Raw genomic sequence first — 26386 nt, 5'->3', positions numbered from 1 at the left:
CACTCGGGCAGCCACCTTGGGCCATGACATGGAAGCCATATGCTTAGAAACCAAAACAAACAGATAAGAGGAGCTCCCTTACGCTGTAGCAGCCTACCGTCCCTGGACTGACCTCTTTTCCAGGAAAGAGAGACAAATTTCTCTTTTGTGTTAACAACTGTTTTTTTTTTTTTTTTTTTTTTTTTAGGTATTCTGCCATTTGCAAGCATACATAATCATGATTACTGCACCCTAAGGTATTAAACGAGAACATTCACTGTGTCATTCCATTTTATTCAAAAAGTAGTTTTTGAACACCTACTAAGTGCCAAAAGATGTACACTGTGAGTACAGTAAGCAGAGCAGACATGTCCCTGGCCTCAAGGCAGTTACAGTCTAATGGGTCATCATGGGTTCTGCTTAGTTATGGTGAGACATACTTATGGCTAAATTCAGATCCACATCACTGGGAGAAGGAAGTCTATATATGTATATATACGTACATGTAGGGTGTGTGTCTGTGTGTGTGTGTGTGTGTGTGTGTGAGAGTGTGTGTGTGCATGTGTGTGTGTGAGAGAGAGAGAGAGACAGAGACAGACAGATGGTGAGAAAGAAAGAGAGAGCCCAGGTTCTTTGCTTATAATTGCTGTGGCAACATCCCCTGGAGAAATGGGACAGCCCAGCTCAGCTCAGCTCATCTGCCAACATTCAGACTCTTCCTAATTTTCTTTTGGGCAAAAGCTCCCAACGATTCCTTCCAGGCCTTTGCACTGGCCTGGCCATGCTCATCAACCATTTTCTCCATCCAAAATCTTGATGTCATCGCTGACTGCTATCTTCCCCTCATGCCCTCCATACAATCCATCAGCAAATGCTGACATTTCTACTTCAAATAAATCGTATACTCTCTATTAAACACTATCATTGTAACAAAGATGAGTTTCCTAAATCGTATAATTGTCTCGTGGTTATGTAAGAAAACGTGGTTGAGGGGCACCTGGGTGGTGCAGTCGGTTAAGCGTCCGACTTCAGCCAGGTCACGATCTCGCGGTCCGTGAGTTCGAGCCCCGCGTCGGGCTCTGGGCTGATGGCTCGGAGCCTGGAGCCTGTTTCCGATTCTGTGTCTCCCTCTCTCTCTGCCCCTCCCCCGTTCATGCTCTGTCTCTCTCTGTCCCAAAAATAAATAAAAACGTTGAAAAAAAAAATTAAAAAAAAAGAAAAGAAAACGTGGTTGAGTCCAGGAGATACATGATGGAGCAGTCAGGAGTGAAGAATCATGGTATCATAATTTCTGCAACATACTCTCACATGCTTCGGTTCTGATGATGCTGATGATGCTGATGCTGATGGTGATGGTGATGGTGATGATGATGGTGATGATGACGATAATAATAATGGTGACTGTAATGATGGTGATGATGGTGACAGCGTTGATGACGGTGGTGATGGTAATGATGACAATGAAGATGATGGCGACAGTAATGATGATGGTGATGGTGATGATGGTGGTGGTGACAGTAATGATGATGGTGGTGATGAAAATGATGGTGATAGTGATGGTGATGATGATGGTGATGGTGGTGGTGATGATGGTGGTGATGATGACAGTGATAGTAATGATGATGGTGATGATGATGGTAATGGTGGTGATGATGTTGATGATGGTGGTGGTGATGATGATGGTGATGAAGATGATGGTGGTGGTGATGATGATGGTGATGAAGATGATGGTGATGGTGATGATGGTGATAGTGATGATGGTGATGATGGTGGTGGTGATGATGATGGTGATGATGGTGGTGGTGATGATGGTGGTGATGATGACGGTGATAGTAATTATGATGGCGACAGTGATGATGATGGTGATGGTGGTGATGATGTCGATGATGGTGGTGGTGATGATGGTGATGAAGATGATGGTGATTGTGGTGATGATGATGGTGATGAAGATGATGGTGATTGTGGTAATGATGATGGTGATGATGATAATGAAGATGATGGCGACAGTAATGATGGTGACGACGATAATGGTGATGGCGGCAATGACGGTGATGGTGACGGTGATGATGATGATGGTGATAAAGATGATGGTGATAGTGATGGTGATGATGATGGTGATGGTGGTGATGATGGTGATGATGGTGGTGGTGATGATGATGGTGATGAAGATGATGGTGATGGTGATGATGATGGTGATGATGATGATGGTGATGATGGTGGTGGTGATGATGATGGTGATGAAGATGGTGGTGGTGATGATGATGATGATGGTGATGATGGTGGTGGTGATGATGGTGGTGATGAAGATGATGGTGATGGTGATGATGATGGTGACAGTGATGATGGTGATGATGGTGGTGGTGATGATGGTGGTGATGATGATGGTGGTGATGATGACGGTGATAGTAATGATGATGGCGACGGTGATGATGATGGTGATGGCGGTGGTGATGATGATGGTGATGAAGATGATGGTGATGGTGGTGATGATGGTGATGGTGACAGTAATGATGGTGATGATGATAATGGTGATGGAGGCAATGATGGGGATGGTGATGATGATGATGGTGATGGTGATGATGATGGTGATGATGGTGATGGTGATGATGGTGGTGGTGATGATGGTGGTGATGATGACGGTGATAGTAATGATGATGGCGACAGTGATGATGATGGTGGTGGTGGTGATGATGGTGATGAAGATGATGGTGATTGTGGTGATGATGATGGTGATGGTGGTGATGATGGTGATGATGGTGGTGGGGATGATGATGGTGATGAAGATGATGGTGGTGATGATGATGGTGATGATGACAATGAAGATGATGGCGACAGTAATGATGGTGATGATGATAATGGTGATGGAGGCAATGATGGGGATGGTGATGATGATGATGGTGATGATGGTAATGATGACAATGAGAAGGAAGAGGAGGAGGGAGAGAGAGAGAGGGAGGGAGGCAATTGTTAATCATGAAGGACACACAGGTATTATTCACTGTATCATTTAATCACTTCAAAATTCTCCACTGTTGTAAAACGATTCCAAATAAGAAGTTAAGAATAAGTAAATAAACACCGAAGCTGAATCTTTCCCACATCCCCCATCACTACCATCCCTAGTCGAAGCCTTGGTCTCATCCCCAAGATGGTACAGGAGATTCCACCTCCTCCCACGCCTCCTTTCCTCCATGTTTGCCTTCCAGGGTCTCTTCTCAACACAACAGCCAGAGGGATTATGTCAAGCACAAGTCAGATCTTACCAGTCTCCTGCTGCCACCCCCACCATGGCTCTCATCCCACCCAGAATGAAACCCAAGACCCCCGCCCCCCGTGGCCCACGGTGCCCCAGCTCACTGACCTCCTCCACTGCCGTGTCTCTCCCCTGGCTCTCCCCACACCAGCCACTCTGCCCCACACACAGCCACTAGTGCCCAGCCAGGTCTCTGCTTCGGTAATGTGACCAGGAACTTAGGTCCCTTCTTCAGATCAGCCTTCTTCCTACCACTTCTAACCCTCTCTACTTTCCTTCCCTGCTCTATTTCTCTCTAAAGCACTTCACATGACCTGATTGTATGTTTTATGTTTATGGGTTTATTTCCGGTCTCCTATAACGGAACGGAAGCACCCTGAGCCTAGGCACCTCCTTTCGTTCACTCCAACAGCCTCGGTGCCTGGTCCCCACTAAAGGATCAAAATCGTTTTTATGTGAACGAAGGGATCTCTGGAGTCCCACTCTGACCTCCCTTTCCCTTCTTCTCAAGGTGCTGCTATTGGTCTGCGGTGTTTACACCTCTTGCCCTGTGCACCTCTCACCCTAGACCCCCCCCCCGCCCCAAGCCTCCTCTCCAAGCCTCCTCCAGGGTCCAGCCTTGCGCCTTCCCCATCCCCCATCATTAGCCCAACTAACGGAGGAGCCATATGGCGTCTCCAGGCGAGGCACCCCACCCCTACCCACATACCTCCTGGCCCTCAGGGACACAGCCCTTATGTTCAAAGAAGCAGAGAGGAAAGTCCCCTGCTCAGAGCAGCCTTCTCCAAAAGGACACAGAGCTCCATTTCCTTCCGGCCTTTTCCCCAGTTCTTCCACCAAGACTGTTTACAGAAAAGCCCCAACCAATCTTGCCAAAGGAACCGGTCACTTCTCGCCTCTGCAAAACCACTAGTCCCTTAAACATCTCTCGCCTCTAGGCTCTGGCCCCCCATTCACCAACCGAAAGCTTCCTCCTCCACCCTCCTGGCCCATTTAATCCTGCCCACCCTTTAAGACACTAGGTGATGCCCGCCCTGACCACAGTGGCCTCCCTCTGAACCTTCCGAGCAGCACGTGGCTTGTTATTCTGCTGGGGCACCTGGATGGCCGATTATCCTTGGACCGTACAGACTTGTCTTCCTGCTCCCGGACGTAAGCCCCTGAGTCGAGGACTGTATCGCATCTATCATCTCACTTCCACAGGACCTAACGGAGGGCTTGATGCACAGTGGGTGCCTGATACCTAGACAGACATGGCTCGATGTCCCCTCCTCCGCCTCTGGCCCCCCCAATATCCTGTGCTCAGTAGGTGATGGACGTGGACCCCCCCACCACCACTCAGGTGGAGGCTGGGGTCCCCACACCCTGGGAGCTCTCGTCCCTCCCAACCCAGGGGGACCAGGGACGTGAGGCCACCCTCCCCCGAGGCCGGCAACAATGCATCTTCCGTGCCCTCTTGCTCGTGTCCTCGCTGTACCGAGCGCGTTCTGCCGGTCCCTCCGTTTTGCCAACTCACCGAGGTCATTGTGAATTCTAACCCTGTCCACAGCGCCTTGTCTTTCTCTCTCCCCTGCACCTCATTTTGGTAACAGCCAGAACACATTCTAAATCCTTCTGCTTCCTGGGCGCGGCAGGTAATTAGTGGGCCAGCTCAGTGACTCTCCCTTCTCCCCCGGCCATATGGTGAGAGCGGGCTCCGTCTGCACCCCCACCCCCCCCACCCCAGGCTGCCTCCCTGGCAGGAAGGGCGTGGGCAGGGTGTCCACTCTGACCAAGCTGGCCAAGTCCCTGAGGTCCCCAGGCAAGATGGGGCCCTCAGGGGCGCAGCTGGTCAGAACAAGGACAGCTCCTCTGGCTTCTGGAAGGCTCTGCTTCCGGGCACACCCCTTCTTAAGGCACTCCTGGGCTGGGAAGAGCTATTAACCACCACCCTCCAGGACCCCCAGGATCGGAACACGGGGGCTTGGGACTCACTCTCTGAGTGGCACTAAATTCTGAAGTGGGAATAAATGGGATCCTGTAACAAGCCTGGCACAGAGAATGGGACAGCGATCCGGTCATTGGGTTTGCCTGAGCTCTGACCCCAGGGGTCACAGAATCCCAAGAGAAAGACAAAGCCCTGTGGACGCTAAGTGAGCTCCGGATAGGGCAGACTGGGCCAGATCCACACCCTGCCCCAGCAGCCCCCAGCAGGTGCTGGCTACCACTCCTGTTATGTTCTCAGAAAAGAAAAACCCTAGAGGTGGCTGGGCGAGCCTCTCCCGAAGCCAAGAACACCCAGGGGCTGCCCCCACCCTACTTAAACGCATCCTGGGGCGAGTGGCTCAGCACTGCCCAAGTAGTCTCTGCCTTGGAGGTGAGCGGCTCACATCATGAAAGCATGTGCCCTTTGGCGGAGAAAACATCGGCCCCTTCTAGCGTCTTCCACAAACCCCAAGTCTGCATACCGTGCCAAGCAGGAGCCGGCATCGACCCCCGGCCACAGGACGGGTTCCAGGCAGCTGCGAGGGGGGCTCCCCGCGTCCTGTCTGTACCTCTGATCAGTTTGACTTCAGGGCTTGGGGTCTGGGGTCAGACTGCCTGCACTCAGAGCCCAGACCAGCCCCCTCCTGGCTGTGTGAACTTCCAACGGGATTCTGAAGCCCCTGGGCCTCGGTTTCCCCATTTACAAAGTGGGCATGATAATTGTGACTGCTCCATAGGGCTGCTACGAGATTCAAGTAAGTCAGTGCACGGAAAGCATGTTACCAAGCACCCAGAGTCGTTAATGTCACTGAAGAATGGGCCTCTCTCCGGGCGCCGGGGGTGGCTCAGTCAGTTAAGCGCCCGACTTCGGCTCAGGTCATGATCTCACGGTTCGTGGGTTCGAGCCCCACGTCGGGCTCTGTGCTGACAGTGTGGGGTCTGCTTGGGATTCTCTCTCTCTGCCCCTCCCCCACTTGCCCTCACGCTCTCTCTTGCAAAATAAGTAGACTTCAAAAAATAATAATCATAACGCCATAACAACACTTTACAAAAAAAGGATGGGGCTCTCAGGTCTCCCCGCACCACGTCCCTCTCCTGGCACACTCAGGGGCCCACCACAGGCCACAGGAGTGCAGGGGTCCAAACACGAGCCTCAGAAACAGCAGGCATGTTGGTCTCTAGATCCGCCCCGGATCTGGATGCAAGGTGCTTTCGATGCAATCCACAAACGGCTGTTTTTCTCTGTTTGTTGACACGGAGCAGTGACCTGCAGCCCCCTACCAGGACCAAAGGGACGTTTACCGCGCTGTACGCAGGCCAGGCCCCAGGGACGGCGGGTTGAGCGGCACCGAGGCCCCACGGGGCTTGAGAACAGACCTCACCTGGCACACAGGTTCTGATTCTCACTTACAACAGGCAGAGATGTCGCTGTCCCAGCTTACAGACCCGGAAACTGAGGCACGCAGAGGTTAAGTAAAGCAGCCAAGGCCCTACAGCCAGGGGGAGGGCGAGCCGGGGCCGACGCTCTTCACCCAGTTCCCTGACGCTCTGCGAGGGCAGGCCGCCCAGGGTGTGGGGGCGTCATTGGGGCTTGCACCCCCCCGGGTCGGTGGTGGCTCCGCTGAGACCTGGGAGGTAAGGGAAGGCGGGCAAGGCGGGGGGAGAGCAGACAGAATACTCCAGAGCACAGAGCAGGGCGTGCCCGGGAAGCCTGAACGGGCTCTGGGGGCCGCAGCTTTGGCTTCGAGAGGGTGGGGGCAGGGGAGCTATTCTGGCTGCACAGCCGAGCGGAGCCAGCTCCCTGAACCCCCAAAGCTGTGGGGAGGGGGTCTCCAGGCCGTGGAGCGGAGGGGGACGGAAGCCGGCGCCCACCCGGGCTGAGAAGCGGCTGGGAGGAGAGAGGAAGTAGAGGCAGCAGGTGTAGACGACTGTTTTTGCAAAGTTCGGCTGGGCTGTCCGGGGGCGGAGAGGGGGAGGGATGCGGTGGGGAGGGAGGGCTGTCCTCGTGAGTTAAAAGTGGGGAGTGGAGCGGAGCGCATTACACGCTGGAGGAGCTCGGCTCCTAGAGAAGGAGGGGAGGGGGTGAAGATCAAGGGCGAGACGCGTCTGGAGACCGGAAATAAACACGATGCGGGCGACCAGCGGAAGGATACGCTTTGCGCCGCAAAACGGGCTTGTGCGATGTGACCTCGGGGTGTCTACACCCCAAGGTATCTTGCACCCTGAGGCTGTCATCATCAGGGGATGCCATCCGTCCCTCCCTCCACCTGGTGGGCCGCTTATACACTTAATAAGAACGTTTGTTCCTCACCAGCCGGGTGATCAATAACCACCCACCCCCCTCCAAGAACTTCAGGTCCACGGAGAACCCTAGTCTCGCTCTGATGTGGTTAATTCATCAACCCTCATTAGGACCCCTTCCACTGGCTATAAAATCAGGTTCGAGCAACACCCTGGCCAGAGCTGGAGGAGAGGGAGGGAGGCCTGGCATTTGCAAAGCACCTCAGGGGCTCACGGTCGTGGGCCGGCCACCAGCTCCCGGACAGCACCCCGGTGAGGGATGTGGCCCTGCTCACACGACACACAGAAGGCGGCTGTGGCTTTCAGAGCGAGGGTGAGAGCAAGGGTTGACAAACTAGAGCCCCCAGGCCAAGTCCTGCCCACCACCTGTTATTGTAAATGAAGGTTTGTGAGCACCCGGCTGAGCCCGTCATGTACCTGTTACGGTGGCTACCTTCCACGCCATGGCAGAACTGAGCAGTGGCAACAGAGGCTTTCCGGCTGCAGAGCCTAAAACATTTACAACCTGGCCCCTTTCAGAGAAAGTTTGCCAAGCCCTGTTGGGAGTGCCCTGGACTGAAACCATTCTACCTCAGGGCCTTTGCACTTGCTACTTGCTATTCCCTCTGCCTAGAATGCTCTTCCTCCAAGTCTCTCCATGGCTGACTCCTGCTTGCCAGTCGGGTACCAGCTCAAATGCACTTCCTAGGACAACGCTGTCAAAAGTGACAACCCAACCTCCCCCCCCCCCCCCCGGTTTCTCGAACACATCACCTGACTGCTTGTGTCCGAGCATTCAGCACGCTCCAAAGTTATCTATTGGCATACTTCCTGTCGCCTCCAACACAGCATAACCTCCACGAAGGGTTTGTTTTTTCCGTGAATGAAACATGAACCCAAGTAGACACTCAATACCACTAACATTTGGATCAATGTGATTTTACGTTTTTTTGGTGGTCATGTAAAAAAAAAAAGAAAGAAAGAAGGAAAGGAAGAAAGAAAGGAAAAGAAACAAAGAAATTCATTGTAAGAATCGATTCTAGTTAATCCAATATAGTCAAAATACTATCATTTCGACATGCGTTCCAACAGAAAAAAATCACGGAGATATTTTACATTCTTGTTTCCAAACCAACCGTTGGAAGTTTGTGAGGCTCTGAAACACATTTTAATTTCAGTTCTTTTTTTTTTTTACTTATTTATTTTGAGAGAGATTGAGACAGAGAGCATGAGCAGGGGAGGGGCTGAGAGAGAGGGAAAGGGAGACAATCCCAAAGCAGCTTCCACACCGTCAGCACAGAGCCTAATGCAGGGCTCGAACCCACAAACCATAAGATCGTGACCTGAGCCAAAACCAAGAATCAGATGCTCAACCGAGCCACCCAGATGCCCCCCAATTTCAGTTCTAAGCATTCAACAGCTACGGGTGGCCTAGTGGCCAACACATGAGCCCCTGCAGGCTGAAAACAGTGCTCCCCTATGTCAGACACTGCCCTGACTCCTTTTCCCTCAAGTTCATTCACTCCCACGACAGTCCAAGGAGGAACATGTTATGCCCAACCCCGTTTCACAGATGGGAAAATCGAGGCAGTCTGGATCCCCCCCCCCCCACAACAGTCTGGCCCCATCGTCTATGCTTATCACCACCCCCCAAACTGCCTTGAATTCTTGGGTGAAGGCACAGTTAACCTGAGTGGTGAATTTGGCAGAAAGGAGCCAGTATTACGGGAAAATGCATGAAAGCAAGAACACAAATGGGAAAAACAGCTGTGACACAGACTCTGTGGCCGTCTCACTGGCCAGAAATCACTCAGCTAGAAGCGTGCCCCACAACCCAGAGGAAAGCAAGAAAGAATACTGGGACGGCCAACACTGATGTGGAACAGAGGGTAAAATGCAGGTCCCTCCATAAGAAAGGGGAACCCTCGGGGCGCCTGGGTGGCGCAGTCGGTTAAGCGTCCGACTTCAGCCAGGTCACGATCTCGCGGTCCGTGAGTTCGAGCCCCGCGTCGGGCTCTGGGCTGATGGCTCGGAGCCTGGAGCCTGTTTCCGATTCTGTGTCTCCCTCTCTCTCTGCCCCTTCCCCGTTCATGCTCTGTCTCTCTCTGTCCCAAAAATAAATAAACGTTGAAAAAAAAAATTTAATAAAAAAGAAAGGGGAACCCTACTTGTCACACGAGCTTATTACCAAGCTCGGCTGCCTGCTGGCTCTGTCCAGACCATAGAAAGGGCTCGCGGGCTGCTTGAACGGTCCTTGCGGATTTTATCTTCCACCCTTGATGATCTGGGCAGGCTGCCTGCACTATTCACACACCTTACCCTTTCCAGCCTCTGGAACTCCTGGGCATCCTGCAAAACCCGCTCAAGCATGCCAGCCCTTGCGGAACCTCGGGTCCCCCGCTCCCTTCTCTGCTCCCACGCCTGGTGTTGTCCTTGTGAGGATGTCTACGTGCCGGTCCACACTTCTTCCGGGGGCGGGGAACCCAAGGGCTCCGTTCGTGGACCCCCCCCCCCCCCGCCGCCAGGACCCAGGACAACATCGGGTCCATGATAAACTACTTGGGAGGCCAGAGTGACGGTGGATTTCGGCCTGGTTACCCCGTGTTTTCCCAACGAGTGAGACCAAAACCAGTTTTAGACGCTTCCAAGCTCGGGTCAAGTGTAATGGCAGATTCTTTGCGAGGCATACATGAAGGACGTCCTGTGGTCCAGGTTCAACGTGATGGGGATATAAGGAAATGTCAGTGAAACAGAAAAGTAACAGAAGAGGGGCACCCAGCCCGGGTGGCTCCGTCCATAAAGCGTCTGACTCTTGGATTCAGCTCGGGTTGTGATCTCACGTTTCGTGAGTTCAAGCCCCATGTAGGGCTCTGTGCTGATAGCAAGGATCTTGCTTGGGATTCTCTCTCTCTCTCTCTCTCTCTCTCTCTCTCTCTCTCTCTCTTTCTCTAAAGAAGTAAGTAAACAAACTTAAAAACAAATAGCAATAGAAGAGCTCAATAGCACAGTGGCTGAAGCCCGCTTAGCTGGGAGCCCTCTCTCTACCAAGGACTGTGTCCGTGGCCTTAGGCAAGGTCTCCAGTCTCCCTGTCCTCAATGTTTCCACCTGTGAAATGGGGCAACTATGATACCACCTCACAGGGTCACGCTGAGTAAATGATATAAATGGCATTACGTGGCGCCTGGTGCTTTGTATGAACTCCGTTCTAAGCACTAATTAATGCGACTCGTGTTATCAAGGATTAGTGATGTGCCTTTTCTCCACCGCCAGCCTCGACTCAGCAAACTCTGTGGGTCTCTCAGACCCTGCAAGGAGGGAACAGTGAGAGTGGCTGTGTCATGGGGCTGCTGTGGTCGGCCCATGGCCCAGCCTCCGTCATCCCCAGACACGGACCCACAGACAATGGCTGTAAGAGTGAGGGAGGGCAAGCTGTGGGGGGGAAGGGAGGTAACCCAACATCCGGACAAGGGCCATGAATCTCTGGTGGGGAAAGGCCATGCCAGTCTGCTAGGAGACTGTCAGAACCGCAGGCGTGGGTTTGGAAAGAAATTACTGCCAAGAGAAAACTCAGGAGTGGCAGGGAACGGCCCAGAAGGTCCTCAAAACGAACAGGGCAGCTGAGAACCAGTCACCGCTAAAGACCCAGTCGATACGATCAGGGAGACCGTGAAAAGGAGTGGAGGCAGAGGGATGCCTGGCAGTTGCCAGGAAGACAGAGAAGGAGATAGGAAAAGGTAGAGGGGGGCGCCTGGGTGGCTCAGGCAGTTAAGCGTCCGACTCCGGCTCAGGTCATGATCTCACGGTTCCTGAGTTCGAGCCCCGCGTCGGGCTCTGTGCTGACAGTGTCGATCCCGCTTGGGATTCTCTCTCTCTCTCCCTGTCTGTGCTCCTCCCCCACCCGTGCGCCTCTTTCAAAAGAAAGAAAGAAAAGGTAGGGGAGAATGGCAGGTGTGGGTGATGATGACAGGACAGTCACAACAGTGAAGGTAGCCACTGAGCCAAAGGTCAGTGCCCTTGAGATACACGGATTATTATTCCCTTCGGTCACCAATGGCTGTCGGAGGAGGGTGCCAGTTACCTCACTGCAGAGACGTGGGACGGAGGCAACACAGCCTGGGCCCTAGAGCCTGTGACCGGGCAGGGAGGAGTCACGCCCAGCTCTCTCTAGCTACACACAGCACACTTCCAGCTCCAGCGCTGAGGCCCCACCCTTCCACCTCTCCCCTAGGCAACCTCCGTGTGCCTCGGTTTCCCCACAGGCCAAGTCCAGGTTGGCTCCACTGATCTCCCCATCCCCTTAGCGCCCCAAAGTCATATGAGGCTGTCCTCTCCATCCCCCATAGGACGAGACAGTCCTGTCACCTTGGGGTGGGGAGTAGAGGGGGGGGCGGGCGACCTGAGAAAGAAGAATCCCACTTCCCACCAGGGGCTGAGGTTGACCGGAACTTTCTCAGAGTTCAGGTACATGGCCCAGGTTGGCCGGCTTCGCCCGCAGCCCGAAACGGGCTCTGAGCTGCCTGAGCTGCCGAGACCTCTCTCCACACAACAGTCTTTCTTGACAGAGTGGTCATAATGGAGGGGGCCCCTCTGTACCCAGCCGGGGAAGCGAACTCCCAGCCTCCGGCCACACTGAGCCCAGAGAGCTGGGTCGGCCCCAGACAGGAGGACAGAGCCAGACGGGCCTGGTGAAAAGCCTGGGCGCTGGAACCACAGCCTTTGGCTCAGCTCGCCACCGGATGACCAGACTGCCAGGCTGAGTGACCGACTCCCTACTAATTTTTTAGAGAAGCCCTTTACGGGGTCTCTGTGGCACGCAGCTCCGTGACGAGCACCTGCGCGTTGGCTCCTACGTCCATCCGAGCAACAGCATCTTCCTGGTCCGGGGACGCCACAGAGAAGAGAAAGACAGACCCTTTGCCTACGCGGAGCTTACGTTCTGACAGGGACAAAGACAGCGAAGCATCGAAGCCACAAATACACGATGCTGGATGGCCTAAGTGCCTGGAAGAAAAGGCAGGGGGTGGGCACAGATGGGGAAGTCAGGGAGGGCCGTGCCGTCTGGGCCTCAGCTGTCACCGCCCAAAGATCTGGTGACGGGAAGCTTCCGGCCAGAGACACAAAACAGGGAAAGACCCCCAAGGCCAGCACCCACTCGACATGGGGAGGGACGGGGTCTGGGTTCCAGCGGGAGGCGCAGGGGGTCACAGGAGCAGCGAGGGGCCAGGCCGTGCAGGGCTGTGACAAAGCGCCCCTCTGCCAGCCGCCCAGGCTTCATTCCCGGTCTCCACGACACTTACGCAGTCGCGTCCCCCGGCTCCCTTGGTCTGCCATCACAGCGCACAGCTTTGACAAGAGGCAGGATGACCGATTGCTCATTTCCCCCAGCTGATGCCACTCTTGGTCAGAAATCCAAACTCTGGAACCCCAACACGTGATGTCACCGTCTACCGCGAGGGACAGGTTCCCCGCGCTCCCCCAGCTGCCCCCAGACGGGCTCAGGGGACCTTCAGCTACGGACGCAGCGCATTTCACGAAGCCTGGCGCTCCCTGACCGCCCAATTCGGGTATATGTGTTCATCCCTGCCGCTGCCCAGCTGTCCCCATCAGAGCTGCAGACCGGCCCCTCCCCCTCTCAGCGCACCTGCTCTTCACTCCCTCCCGCCGTGGGGAGGACGTGTCCCTGCAGCCCGCTAACCTGGGCCAGCGGGGCTCGAACCTGTGGGTCTTGAGATGCACCCACGCTCCACAGCCCTCAAGACGTTCCCCTCGCCTGCCCATCTCCCCCCACCCCACCCCCCAGACCAATTAATCCAGAATCTCTGCGGTGAGGGCCAAGCAGTGGTATTTTCAAAACGGGGCACAGGATTCCACCGTGCGGCCAGGGCTGAGGCTCGCTGTTGCTGAAGGGATCTTCTTCAGCCTTAGTGTGCTTACACATCGTCTGAAGGGCTCGGTAAAGCGCAGATTCTGATTCAGTAGTTCTGGGAAAGGGCCCAAGCTTCTGCACTTCTAACAAACTCCCATGGGAGGGGGTTGCGGCTGCTGCATGGACCACACAGTGCAGGGCAAAGGCCTGGGGGCACAGCCAGATCTGTGGGGGGAGGGATGCAAACGGGCTTCACCGATTTTCTACGTCCAGAGTCACCCTCCGTTATGAATCTCCCTTTAATGTCAGGGAGGAACTTCTTTTTTTTTTTTAATGCTTCTTTATTTTTAAGAGAGAGACAGAGCACAAGCTGGAGAGAGGCAGAGAGAGGGGGGAGGCACAGAATCCGAAGCAGGCTCCAGGCTCCGACACATCATCACAGAGCCCGATGCGGGGCTCGAACCCACGAACCGTGAGATCATGACCTGAGCCGAAGTCGGACGCTTCACCGACTGAGCCACCCAGGCACCCCTAGTCGGGAAGGGACTTCTGAAAGCCTTAGTTATTAAAAGGTTCTTACAGAAGGGAAGAGGAATTTTCTAGTGTGGGAATAGGGGGCCCTATACTTAAGAAGCGTTACAGGCCCACCCTCTATTATCAAGTATCTACTGGAATTAAAAGAACTTAGAGGTGCCTGGCTGGCTTATTCAGTAGGGCATGGGAGTCTTGATCTCGGAGTTTTGAGTTCGAGCCTCACGTTGGGTGCAGAGATCACTTAAAAATAAAATCTTTTCAAGAAAATAAATAAAGGTGGTTCAGTCGGTGAAGCGTCCGACTCTCCGTTTCAGCTCAGGTAATGATCTCACAGTTTCATGGGTTCGAGTCCCGCATCGGGCTCTGTGCTGGCAGTGTGGAGCCTGCGTGGGATTCTCTCTCTTCTTCCCTCCCTCGCTCATGCTGTCTCTGTCTCTCTGTCTCTCTCTCTCTCTCACAATAAATAAACTTTAAAAGATAAAAATAAGAACTTAAAAGTATCTAATAGAGGACCCAGCGCATAGTAGGTGCTCAGTAAATGGTACCTTGGCTACTCATGCTCTCAGCGTATTATTATTAATGCAGGGTACTCCATTTCCTAACCCAACCAAGTACATTCTCTTGGCATCCAAAAACCTGACTGAGTCCTACAAAGCCCTACAAATCTTTTGCCCTGAGAGGATGAGCCACAGGCGGGGGCCAAACACAGGAACCTTCATCTGGGTCCAGGGACCTTCATCTCAGACACAGTCCCATGGACCCCGCCTGGTCTAAGAACACCAATGTCTTTGTTACTCACATTTTGTTTTTCTCATCTGCCACGAGCTGTGGATATACTTTCGCAGCCCGGTCGCGGCTAATATGGAGTGCGTGCTACCTGTCAAGACCGGTTTAAAAAGTATTCTATTTGGTTGAACTCCTTATATCCTTAAAACAACTCTGGGCAGCAGGGGCTGTTCGCGTCAAGGGGCAGACAAGGAAACTTGGAAAGGCAAACAACCTGCCAAGGTCACGTACGTAGTAAGTCATAGGGCCAGACAGCAAACAGGGGGGTGTATTTCAGACCCCATGCCTTCCCAGCGCTTCTCAAACTTTACTTGCTAAGTGGTTTCATTAACATGCAGGCTCTCCTGGGGCACCTGGGTGGCTCAGTCGGTTGAGCATCCGACTTCGGCTCAGGTCATGATCTCACGGTTATGGGTTCAAGCTCCGCGTCAAGCTCTGTGTTGGCAGCTCGGAGCCTGGAGCCTGCTTCGGATTCTGTGTCTCCCTCTCTCTCTGCCCCTCCCCTGCTCGCACGCGCTCTCTCTCTCTCTCAAAAATAAATAAACACTTAAAAAAATAATAAAAAATGCAGATTCTCCTTCAGCAGGCGATCGGGAGCCTGCGACACTGCATTTGCACCAAACCCCCTGGCCATGCTGACACGGCTGGCCCACGGACCTCGCTTCAAGTAGCAAAACTGCTCACACGCTCTGATACGTCCACCACCATACTCTTCCGATCAGTGGTTTGTTGATTCCACAGTGGCAAAAATCACAGGAAATCTCCGCTTGGAACACTTCGGTAAAATTCTGTTTCAACTCCTACTCAAACTGCACTATTCTGCGGCAAAGGATATCATCAGTCATTTTGGAAAAGCGGTTCTGTCCATTATAAGCTACAGGCATTGAGGGTCATGAAATTGCTTCCGAATTTAAGTGTTACCGCTACCGAGAGCGCTCTCTGGACCAGGGAAACAATTCCCATCTCTCAAGGCCAAGTGAAGAGTTCCACTTTGAAAACTACAGGGTGGGATTTCTCCAAACACACAAGGGGATCCCCCAACTGTAAGCTTTCCTCCTGGGATTAGCGGGAGAGGATATACGCAGAAACCAGAAGAAAATGACAAATCTTCCCTGCCCAGCGAAACGCATTCAAGAGGAAAGCGGGACCGTCCACTTAATCAGTCTGGACTCAGTGGCTGGGAACAAGCAGGCTGCTGAATGAGACAGAGAAAATCAGAGTGGGGTGAGGTAAACTTCCAGGGGTGTTCTGGATACTGGCGTGACCTGAAGTTCCAGGATGGCAAACGAGGTCCTGGAGAAACCTGACCTCAAACCATGAGTCTTCGGGGAAAAAAAATACCCTCCTCAAAGCTAGACGTGATACCAAGGTTAGATTAAACAGCGATCAGTGAAGAGAAGGCTTGGTTAGAACTGTACCTTTAGGCAATTCCCACCACCCAGCGATTCTCGAACTTTGCTCCACGATCGAATCACCCGACAAGACTTCAACACTCAGCGTCCGGCCTCTCACACTCAGGCCACACTCCCACGTCAATTAGATCACAATCTCCAGGGGGTGGGACCCAGGTATCCCTCCTCGTGAGAGCTCCCTAGGTAATGCCAACAGGCAGCCAAGTTTGAGAATCAGTATCTTCACCTATAAAACAAGGAATCCATCCGGACCAATGGTCTCTTCACCCGATTTGCGTGTTAGAATCACCGCGGGAAGGATTTTGAAAGTAATGATGCCAGCAGCTTCCCTAAGGAATTCAGGTTAATTTGTGGGGCGTGGGCACCGGCATTTTTAAGAGCTTCTAGGTGATCCTAATATCCAGCTAGAACTACTGGTCCAGATGTTTTTGCCAAGATTCCTTCTACTGCCTACATTTTAAGCATCTACAATGGATATCAAGGCTAAAAATGCCATCTCAGACTTTTTGCAGAAGTAGAGTTCTCATCTTTACTTTTAAATCAGGGATTTCTAACTTTGCAAGGGTCCAAATCGTATTCAAAATGCTGGATGAATACATAGGTGTGTGTGCGTATATATATATACATAATGAATAGTTCTGAAGGAGAACGTCCTTAACTTTCATCAGATTCTCAAAAGACCGAACTCTCTTACCTTAAAGGCAAGGATGTGATTTCTGATTTAACAAACGTAGCAAAGTTCAAGAATGAAGGGAAAATAAACTGACCCTGGCAGCACATTTTGAATTTGCAACATACCTACTGCCCCCTAGTGCCTGTATATCTTTATTGCAGGTGAAGTTCAGACCAAACATCCCATCCTCTGGAAAGCCATAGGGGGAGAGACATCCAGATTTCTGATCCAAGTGTCAACGTGGAAGCTGTGCTGCAGACCGGGGTCAGCACGAGGCTGTCCGGTCATGATCACGATGAGAAATGACTTGCCCAGCTGCACTTATAAAGAGACTATCCTACCAGATACTTCGGACTCATGAGCCCAGCTGGGTTCGTTAGGATTTCTGGGTTTTCTAGTCCTGACACTTGTTACCTATATGCCTTGGTTTGGAGCCCGGCTTTCTTTCTCCCCGTGTCCTTGGGAAAATTACTGAACCTTTCTGTTCTTCAGACAAAATGGGGACAATAGAAGTACTTTTCAGACTGCTGTGAAGAATAAGAAAATACACGTAAAATGCTCAGCCTATCAGTTGGCTCAGAACAAGGCCCTTGAATAAATGTGAGTTATTTGACTGTATCGGTGGTATTTTATTAGTAGTAACATCTTACTGACGGTGCGCACGTCACTAAATTTCTTTGAGCTTCCTTCGTTGATCCATACGACAAGGAAAATACACCCCACTTAGTTTCCTTCATGGGGTTACAGCGATGACCGCCATGATACGGCAACTGTCACATATCCGGGGAATCTACCAGGCACAGGGAAAAGTCACCCCGTAATACAGTCATAATCCCTACCCTCTGAGACTCCAGTAGTTGAAATCTCTACAAATGACTGTAGCAATTTCTCGTCACATACCTGGCATCCTGGACAAGGTAAACCTTCTCGCCACGTGGGCAAGTGGGTGACCACTCTCTACCACGCCCACCACAAGCTGCCTTTCAGGCAAGAGAAGATGCCGGCCGCTCACGCAATCACGGATGCCCTGGACCGCTGCTCTCCTCCAGTCCTGACGCGTCAGTCCCTCCCCAGGAGACGGTCCCAGGACTCATCCGCAAGCCCGCCTGCCCAGTAGAATCTCCCACGGCACACGTACTGCCACCTGCCCCACCGGGACAACACATCACCGAAACCTCTCACCAGCCCCCAGCAAAGACACAAGGCGATCAGCGCTCGCTTACCTGGAGTCTGCTTGGCCGTACGCACGGGGGTGTAGTGGTTTTTGGAGGACGATCTGACCGGTGTGTTCTCTTTGGGAGAGGTATTGATAGCTGAGATAGTTTCTCTTTCACAGTGTGCTATGGGGATTGGTCCCTGTTGTCTTAAGATGTCGGCCAGAGCCCTAAACAAGGAGGAGATCACACAGTGAGATTCAAGAAGCAGGTATACACAACCACAGAGGGAACTGGCTTGCTTTCACGGGCCCTTTGATGCACAGAGTTATGGGAGGACACACAGACACAGTATTCAGTCCTCAGTCGTCCAAGATGTGTCTGCTGCTGGTCCCGGGGGGACCCCTAACCCTAACCCTAACCGTAACCTTAACCCTAACCCAGGTAGAGGTCACCATGCCTGGGCGGTATCGGCACTAAAAGGCAGTGATTATGGTTTCTGTCTTGATTTCCCATGAGCCCTTTCAGACTACCAGCTCCCCAAACACCCCCTTATGCCAGGCAGATATCTGTACCCCCGGTCAGTACGATGCCACCACAGGAAAGGGCTGGCATCAGTGGCCTCGTCTGCAGGAGCAGGCTATGCATAACAGGGGCACAATCGCCCTGCTGAAACAGACACACCAGCTAGCACGGACTTTATGCTGGTGACCCAGCACATAGCTCCCGCCATCTGAGAAAGGGGTGACTTAACTGTAAAGACGGGCCGTGTAGGTAACAGGGTAAGTATCAGACCACACGAGCCGTGCAGACCATGATCACAACGGGAGCCCAGAGGAGGCAACGATTACACACACACACAGGAAAATACACAAACACAGAAGAGGAAGAAACGGGGATACACAACTCCCCTTCCGCAGGAGACCCCGCCACCCCGAGACAGCAGATTTTATCCACTCAAAACATCCCTCGGACGACAGAATGCGCGTTCATGGAGGACCTAGCGCGCGTCAGCTGCTGCCGAGACACGGGTAAATAGGACACAGTCCCTGTCGCCTAACGGCTCACAATTTAGGGGAAATCGCTCCCCCACCTGGTTTCAAACAGGACTGGCTCTGTGGGTGTGCTGTGTGGCATGTGGCCGTGACCACTGCTGACGGAAAACAGAGACAGGGATGGATGGATCATCTGCGGACGCAAAGGTGAGTGTGGATACGTTTCAAGAGACCACCACGTAGAGAATGCCATTTTAGGGGCGCCTGGGTGGCTCGGTCGGTTAAGCGTCCGACTTCGGCTCAGGTCATGATCTCACGGTCCGTGAGTTCGAGCCCCACATCGGGATCTGTCCTGACAGCTCAGAGCCTGGAGCCTGCTTCGGATTCTGTGTCTCCCTCTCTCTCTGCCCCTCCCCCGTTCATGCTCTGTCTCTCTCTGTCTCAAAAATAAATAAATGTTAAAAAAAAATTTTTTTTTTAATTAAAAAAAAAAAGAGAGAATGCCGTTTTAGGGCCACGTCCCCAGTTCTGAGTGCATCCCTGTTTCGTACAAGCCAGGCGAAGGCTTTTCCATCCACCCGGGGTGTCCCTGGGGCCTCCAGGCCTCCCCCGGCCCACCCCAGTCCTCCCCAAGGCTTCATTCACACTGGGCCTCCAGAGCCCGGCACTCCGATCCCTTGCAAAGTGACAACCACGTCAGTCTAAAACTGTGTCCCAGCGTGAACTGCTGTCTTCCATTATGCCGCCTCTGACATGCTGAACCTTCCGAGGAAAAGAGCATCAACCTGGCAATCTTATCATTTACTGGCGTTTATATAGCAATTTCAGACGTTCCAAACGCTTGCCCCTGGCTGGCGTTCTCTTCTCTCAGGCTGTAAAGGGAGGAGCAGACACGTGTCACTGCCCTCGTTCGCTTGGGTGGACCAAGCAGAGGGAGAACGCAGAGGCTCATTCGCCTGGTGAAGGAAGTTCAGGCCGACCCGGGGTCTGGGTCAGGGACCTGAGATTCAGGGTGTGGGGAGAAGCAGCAAGCACCGCCCTAAAAGGTCAAGAGATTTGCGTTCTAATCCCAGATGAGCTCTTAAAACTTCCAGCAGATCTGCTGACCTCTAAAACCAACATTTAATCTTTTCTCCCCCATTTGCAAAACAAAAGGGTTTAAAGGAACATGGCCCTGGGGCGCCTGGGTGGCGCAGTCGGTTAAGCGCCCGACTTCAGCCAGGTCACGATCTCGCGGACCGTGAGTTCGAGACCCGCGTCGGGCTCTGGGCTGATGGCTCAGAGCCTGGAGCCTGTTTCCGATTCTGTGTCTCCCTCTCTCTCTGCCCCTCCCCCGTTCATGCTCTGTCTCTCTCTGTCCCAAAAATAAATAAAAAACGTTGAAAAAATAAATAAATAAATAAATAAATAAATAAATAAATAAAGGAACATGGCCCTTCTAATTAGACCCCTTCTCATTCCAAAATGTTATATTTTCGATATGTTTATCACCACACGTCCACGCGGGTCCTCTCGATTCCTTCATTGCTCCGGGAATCAAAGACACTTTCCTACCGCGTTTCCATGGTAAGGAAACCCTGGGCTAGGGGCGCCTGGGTGGCTCAGTCAGTTGAGCATCCAACTTCGGCTCAGGTCATGGTCTCAGGGTTCGTGGGTTCGAGCCCCGTGTCGGGCTCTGTGCTGACTGCTCGGAGCCTGGAGCCTGCTTTGGATTCTGTGTCTCCCTCTCTCTCTGCCCCTCCCCCGCTTGCACTCTCTCTATAAATAAATAAATAAATAAATAAATAAATAAATAAATAAATAAAACATTTGTTAAAAAATTTAAGGATGAATTTTAAGGTAGGTGAGTTACATTTCCATAAAGCTGCTATCCCTCCCTCCCCCCAACAAAAGTATATTATTTTTCGGTTTCTTGCCTCTCGAGTGTTTACAAAGACTCCCAATTCTCTGGTGCCTGGAAGGAAGAAGTGGTTAAGTCCACTGCTCTCCAGAGGCCAAAGACTGAGCCTACATCCGTGTTTCTCCACGGTGATCTTGTCCCCTGGCGGGGGGTTGGCGGAGGGGGCATCTGGCAACGTCCCGAGATGTTTGTGGCAATCACGACTGGGGAGGCAAGTGTTACTGGCCTCTAGTGAGCAGAGGCCAAGGGTGCTGCTGAAATTCTGTGCTATACAGGACAGCCCCCCCACGACAAAGAACTCTCTGGCCCAAGATGTCAACAGTGGTGAGACTGAGACATCCTGACCTACCTCTAGGCAACACTAGAAGGAAGGGAGTCTTGGATTAAGGGCCCAGTGCCATCCAGCTCCCCCGATGTCTACTGAACAGCCCGTATACCAGGGGTCAGACACCGGGCTGGGCTCAGTGAAAGGAATGTCCCCGAGGAGTGGGCCCGTCCGTTGGGGTCATCGCTGTGCCCTTAGGCCTTGGCGCACTTCCCGGCCATGTGACATACACAGGGGAAGAACTAAAGCTCGGCCCGGTTTCTTTCTGCCTCTGCAGGGCATTCAGCTCCTATCACTCTGGTCCACACTGACAGCGTTAACGGCAGCTGATTCACTCTGGGGCTTGTCGGCAAAGAGATGAGAGCTGCGAACGGAGCGCCCCTCTCGCAGGACGGGGAGTCTCTCGGTGCCCGTCTCCCGAGAAGCCCTTCGAGACGCAGCCTCTGAGGACGGAGCGGGGAGGGAAGACACCTTTGTGAAGACCACCGGGCTTGGTGGAGACCAGTGTGCTTGGGTCTGACTTGCGGCTGGAGAATGACTGTTAACTGGGGCCCAGCCAGGCCGTCTCCTCCTGAGGGTGACGTCTTGTCCAGTATCCTTTCCAGATGCCCGGTGGGCTGGGCGGAGCTGGGCAGCATGGCCAAAGAGAGGGACGTGCCAGAGGAGGTGTCCCTGAAGAGGCGGGCTCTCTGGGGGCAGGCTTCCGCCCTGCACGGTCCCAACAAAGGGCGTGGTGGCCAGGGCCACGCTCCTGGTCCCCCACTCTGTGGCTTCCCTGACCGCCGGACACCCTTCTCCAAGTCCCCATCCCTCCCCAGTGCCCTCTGGCAAGGGGAACAGGTGCCCTAATTCCCAGGAGGTGTCCTTAGGAGCAGCCCCCCTCTGGCACCTCCCCTGCCCCACTCACACCCCCCTCCCTCCGCCCCTCAGCTCCTGACCTCCCTCCTCGCTCCTGTTCTTCTGTTCCTCTCCCTCTTCCATCCCCTTCTCCCCAGGGTGCTTGATAAATATTATTCTAATTCTGAAATGTGCGATGCCAGGCTCACCTAATTAATCTGGATGCGCCCCAGGAAATGGGTTAGGGCCTGAGCTATTTTCCAACCGCGGGAAAGAAAATCGGTCACTGAGGAACAGGGAGGCGGGGTCTGTGAAAGAGTGGGCACCAGCTCCAGGCCTGAGAGAGGGGCGGAAGGGAGGAGAGGACAGAGGGGGACAGGCAGACGGTGAGTGGGCCCACGGAGAGGAGAGGCGGGGAGAGGCACAGGGGGAACGGGAGACAGGACGCAGGAGAAAGGGACGCAGGGAAGGGACAGAACGGGCAGGGACAAAGGTCGAGGGACCAAAGGGGCAGTGAGGAACAAAGAGAAATTCAGAGAAAGCACAGGGCTCAGAAGGTGGTGGGGGGAGGGGGGTCAGAGGGCGCACTCAGAGTGGGGAGGGGCAGTGAGCGCAGACAGCAGGACAGAGAGCCGGGCAAGCGAGGGCAGAGGGGGCTTTCCAGCCAACAGCCAACCCCACCGGCCCTCCCTGGTCCTCGGCTAGCATCTCATTTAAAGACCCGAAGAATCTTGGGGCGGCCGGCTGGCTCCATTGTTGGAACCTGCAATTCCTGATCTCAGAGTCGTGAGTTCGAGCCCCAGGTCGGGTGTAGAGTTTACTTCATTAAAATCATCATCACCAACATCATCATCATTTTTAAATAACTCAAAGAAGCTTGCTAACGGCCCTGTTCCTCTCAACCTCCCCTCCCCCACTTCTGCCACACTATCAAAAGCACGTTTTTTTGCCCCAGTTGCCTTGGTCCACCCCTCCCTTTGGCACATGGATTCCCTGGCTTTTGCGGATGCGTGTCGAGCAGGGGTGGGCAGGGGATTAATTGGGCAGCAAGTCTGAGCAGGAAGAGCAGTCATCCTGGGCATTCGACCCTTGTGGGTGCCCTGCCACCCCAATTTCTAACAAGAAACCGAGGCTCCAAGTGATTCGAGGACTAGCACGTGACGGAGCACAAATTTAAATCCAGGGCCCGTGACTCGTGTCTGGGTGTCCTTTCGCTCCCGGGACTGCTGCCCGCATACACCTCCCGTCCCTGTGCACGGGCACGGTCAACTTGCACGAGTCCTTCTGGTCTCCCCAGCCGGGTCCGCCAACTGAGCAAACGCCAGTGAACATTTGGGCTTGGAGAGATGAGGGATTCAGTCGGTCGATGAGGGATTCAGGTCAAGACCAGTTATCTATGAAAACCTTGGTTCATGTTGTCAGCGACCCCCAAGGAAATGAAAGAGTGTCTGAACGTCCCTAAGTGCGGAGTGATCTGGACACAAGGGACCCAGCCCAACCAACACTTTTTGATATGCTGTCACCTGCTTTGAAGACATGAAATCCTTCTGAAATTGGCAAGTGATTCCTCTTAACCAGAGAAAGGTAGGGGCGCCTGGGGGGCTCAGTCGGTTGAGCGTCCGACTTCGGCTCAGGTCACGATCTCACAATTTGTGGGTTCGAGCCCTGCGTCGGGCTCTGTGCTGATGGCTCGGAGCCTGGAGCCTGCTCCGGATTCTGTGTCTCCCTCTCTCTCTGCCCCTCCCCCATTCTCTCTCTCTCTCCTTCAAAAATAAACATTTTTTAAAAGATTTAAAAAAAAGAGAGAAAGGTAAGACCTCCTTCATGACTTTCCTTCATCGTCTTGCCTGCTTAGGAAATTACACGGGAAATCGAAGACTTAGGAAACTGACCGCTCTCATTTACTGAACAATTACTACGTGCCAGATATCAATGCTGAACTCTTCCATGCATTATATCCTATAATCCTCAAAATGACGTTATTTGGTAGATGCTCTCAGTAGCCACAACCAGTATGATGAGAATACTAAGATTTTGCAAGGTCAGCTCTATTGCCCAAGGACACACAACCAATAAGGGGTAAATCCAGATTTCCAAGACAGGCAGGCAAAGCAGCAGAGGTGTGCCACCACCAAATTATCCATTCGTCCATTCGTTCATCCGCCCGTCCAACCATCTGTCCCTCCATCCACTCTGTCACATTTATTTTTCTACCTACTATCTCTCTCCCACGGTCTCTGAACACAGGGTTTTAGACAGTGATCCATCTTTGGTGGGAAAATCTGCCCAAAGAGAACCCGGCTGCGCTCAGCTACCCAGTGCTATCGACTTCTGTGGGTCCTCGACACCAGCAAGCTTCGAACGCTTTTTACGCTGTTTTCACCAGGCAACTGTTTTGGGCAACAAAATCTAAGCAGAACATCGACATAGACCCTTAGACCCTTGCTCTGCATGAAGCCAGAGTCCTGCTCCATGACACCCTTGGCTTCCGAAAGCAGGCAGTCCCTGGGCTTTGTGGAGTTTCTAAGTTTGAAAAGAAATGTAGGAAAAGAGTACCAAAAAAAAAAAGACAAAACTATGGAAACTTCTTCTCACAATCTCCCCTCATTGAACAGGTAGTAACACTGAGGTTCCCCCCAAGTTAAGTGGGGGGAACCTAGGGACCCTTAGTTCACCTGGGAAGTCTGTTTGATCTCCATTAATACTTTCCATACGAACCCCACGAACATCACTGCTCACTGAGATAGAGCCGATGGAAACCAGCCTCTGTCCTCCGCCAGATCTCTGGATTTCTGAGCCACACAAAAGGGGAGAAAGTAAGTTCTCCTAGAGCCCAGTAAGTTTTTCTGCGTCAAGGGCGAAGCAAGCTGGTTCGTTTAGACCCCTACACATGCCTTTCCTCTTGCTGGGAAGAACAGGGAGACATTTCTGCTGTTGGATAGGTATGATAAAAGGCCAAACACATCAACTGTTCCCTGAATAAGCTATTCTGGTTAATGTTATTCCTGAGGACTAATGAGAACACTCTTGATCTTGAAGGATTTTCGAAATCACTTATTTTAAGATGCAAGTTTCTTCCCTGAGAGGGGCCACCAGTCTAATCTTTAGGTCTCTTCGGAGAAGAAACGAAGCAAAATAAAGACAATTCTGGGAAACGAAGCTATTCACGTCAAAACTACGGGGCAAACCAGGAAAGGTTGGGTTTGGGTTTGTTTTGTTTTGTTTTTTCCCTTTAAGTAAATCTCTGACAGTTACTTTCGTATTTCTCCCAGAAGTAGAATGCAGACATCCTACTCCGGTTAAAGTATTCTGGCTACTTGAGTCCCGGAGAAGGGAGGTTCATACTTGACCGTGATGGCCTGGGTACAGCCCGTGTCCTCTCTCACCTCATGCCCGAGCCTATTCACTGGGCAGACGGGGTGTCTCTATTCTCTGAAAATATGCACTCCAGACCATCGGAGTGACTATATTTTTTAATAAACACGGACCAAGGAGAACGGCTTAATTTAGTTCTTAGTCCTGGTTCTCTCACAGTCCACTTGAAAAACACAGCTGCTGGCTTTGTGTGTGTACAAGACCGCTCTCCCCTCACAGAGAGGCTCCAAATGGGTGTGGAGATCTCCTTTGTTGCGGTAACAATGTTCGTGCACCTGCACTGAGCTGTTCGGCAGGTCTGAGCTGCCCGGGGCACAATCACAATCAGAATGCATCCCGGCCAATAAACAGTGCAGGACCCGGGCAGGGAAGGCTCAGCCCGCAGGCTCCGTGTTTTCCAGGCAAACGGGGTAAGGTCCTCTATCCAGATGGGCCCCTGTCCTGGGGCTGTGGCCTGGGGCCAGCCACGAGCTGGGCAGGGCCTAGAGGCGCATCCTATGGGGCCCCAGTTCACCCCTGAGAGCCTCACCTCCACACACTCCACTTCTTGCCTCCTGAGTCCTGTGAAAATTCACCCAGGCCTGGGAAGACTGGGTAGCAGCAACCCCAAGCCTAGGCTCTTCAGAAATATCTGGATTGTCCCGGAATGATCCAAAGACCTACATGTGGCCAGCACAGCCACCATTTCGGAAGGGGAAGACAAAAATGCTACCGAGATGGGTTACCAGAGCCACACGGGCGGCCGGGGGTGGGGGGGAGAGGAGTGAATAAATATGCCCACCACCTGCCTCTCTTTCTCTCTCTCTCAAATAAACATTAAAAAAAATGTTTTTGAAAAACAGGGGCACTGCGGCTCAGGTCACGATCTCGCGGTTCGTGGGTTCGGGCCCCGCGTCGGGCTCTGTGCTGACAGTTCAGAACCTGGAGCCTGTTTCGGATTCTGTCTCACTCTCTCTCGGCCTCTCGGCCCCTCTGCCACTTGCGCTCTCTCTCTCTCTCTCTCTCTCAAATATAAACATTAAAAAAAAATTTTTTTAATAAAAATAAGAAT

At 52.8% G+C, this 26386-nt stretch overlaps 1 protein-coding gene across 4 annotated transcripts in view; it reads right to left on the bottom strand.

Moving 5' to 3' along the window:
- Positions 1 to 26386, bottom strand: part of SHISA6 (shisa family member 6) — a 287571-nt gene that overhangs the window by 244608 nt on the left and 16577 nt on the right. For all 4 annotated transcript variants that reach the window (XM_086686041.1, XM_086686044.1, XM_025920323.2 and 1 more), the window contains exon 2: positions 17973 to 18133. In XM_086686041.1, the coding sequence (XP_086542167.1) occupies positions 17973 to 18133 (161 nt within the window). The remainder of the gene's footprint in view (positions 1 to 17972; positions 18134 to 26386) is intronic.

The sequence above is a fragment of the Puma concolor genome, chromosome E1, assembly GCF_028749965.1.
Source record: "Puma concolor isolate L17-30 chromosome E1, mPumCon1.1.hap2, whole genome shotgun sequence".
NCBI lineage: Eukaryota > Metazoa > Chordata > Mammalia > Carnivora > Felidae > Puma > Puma concolor.
This window is presented reverse-complemented; position numbering and strand designations above follow the sequence as displayed.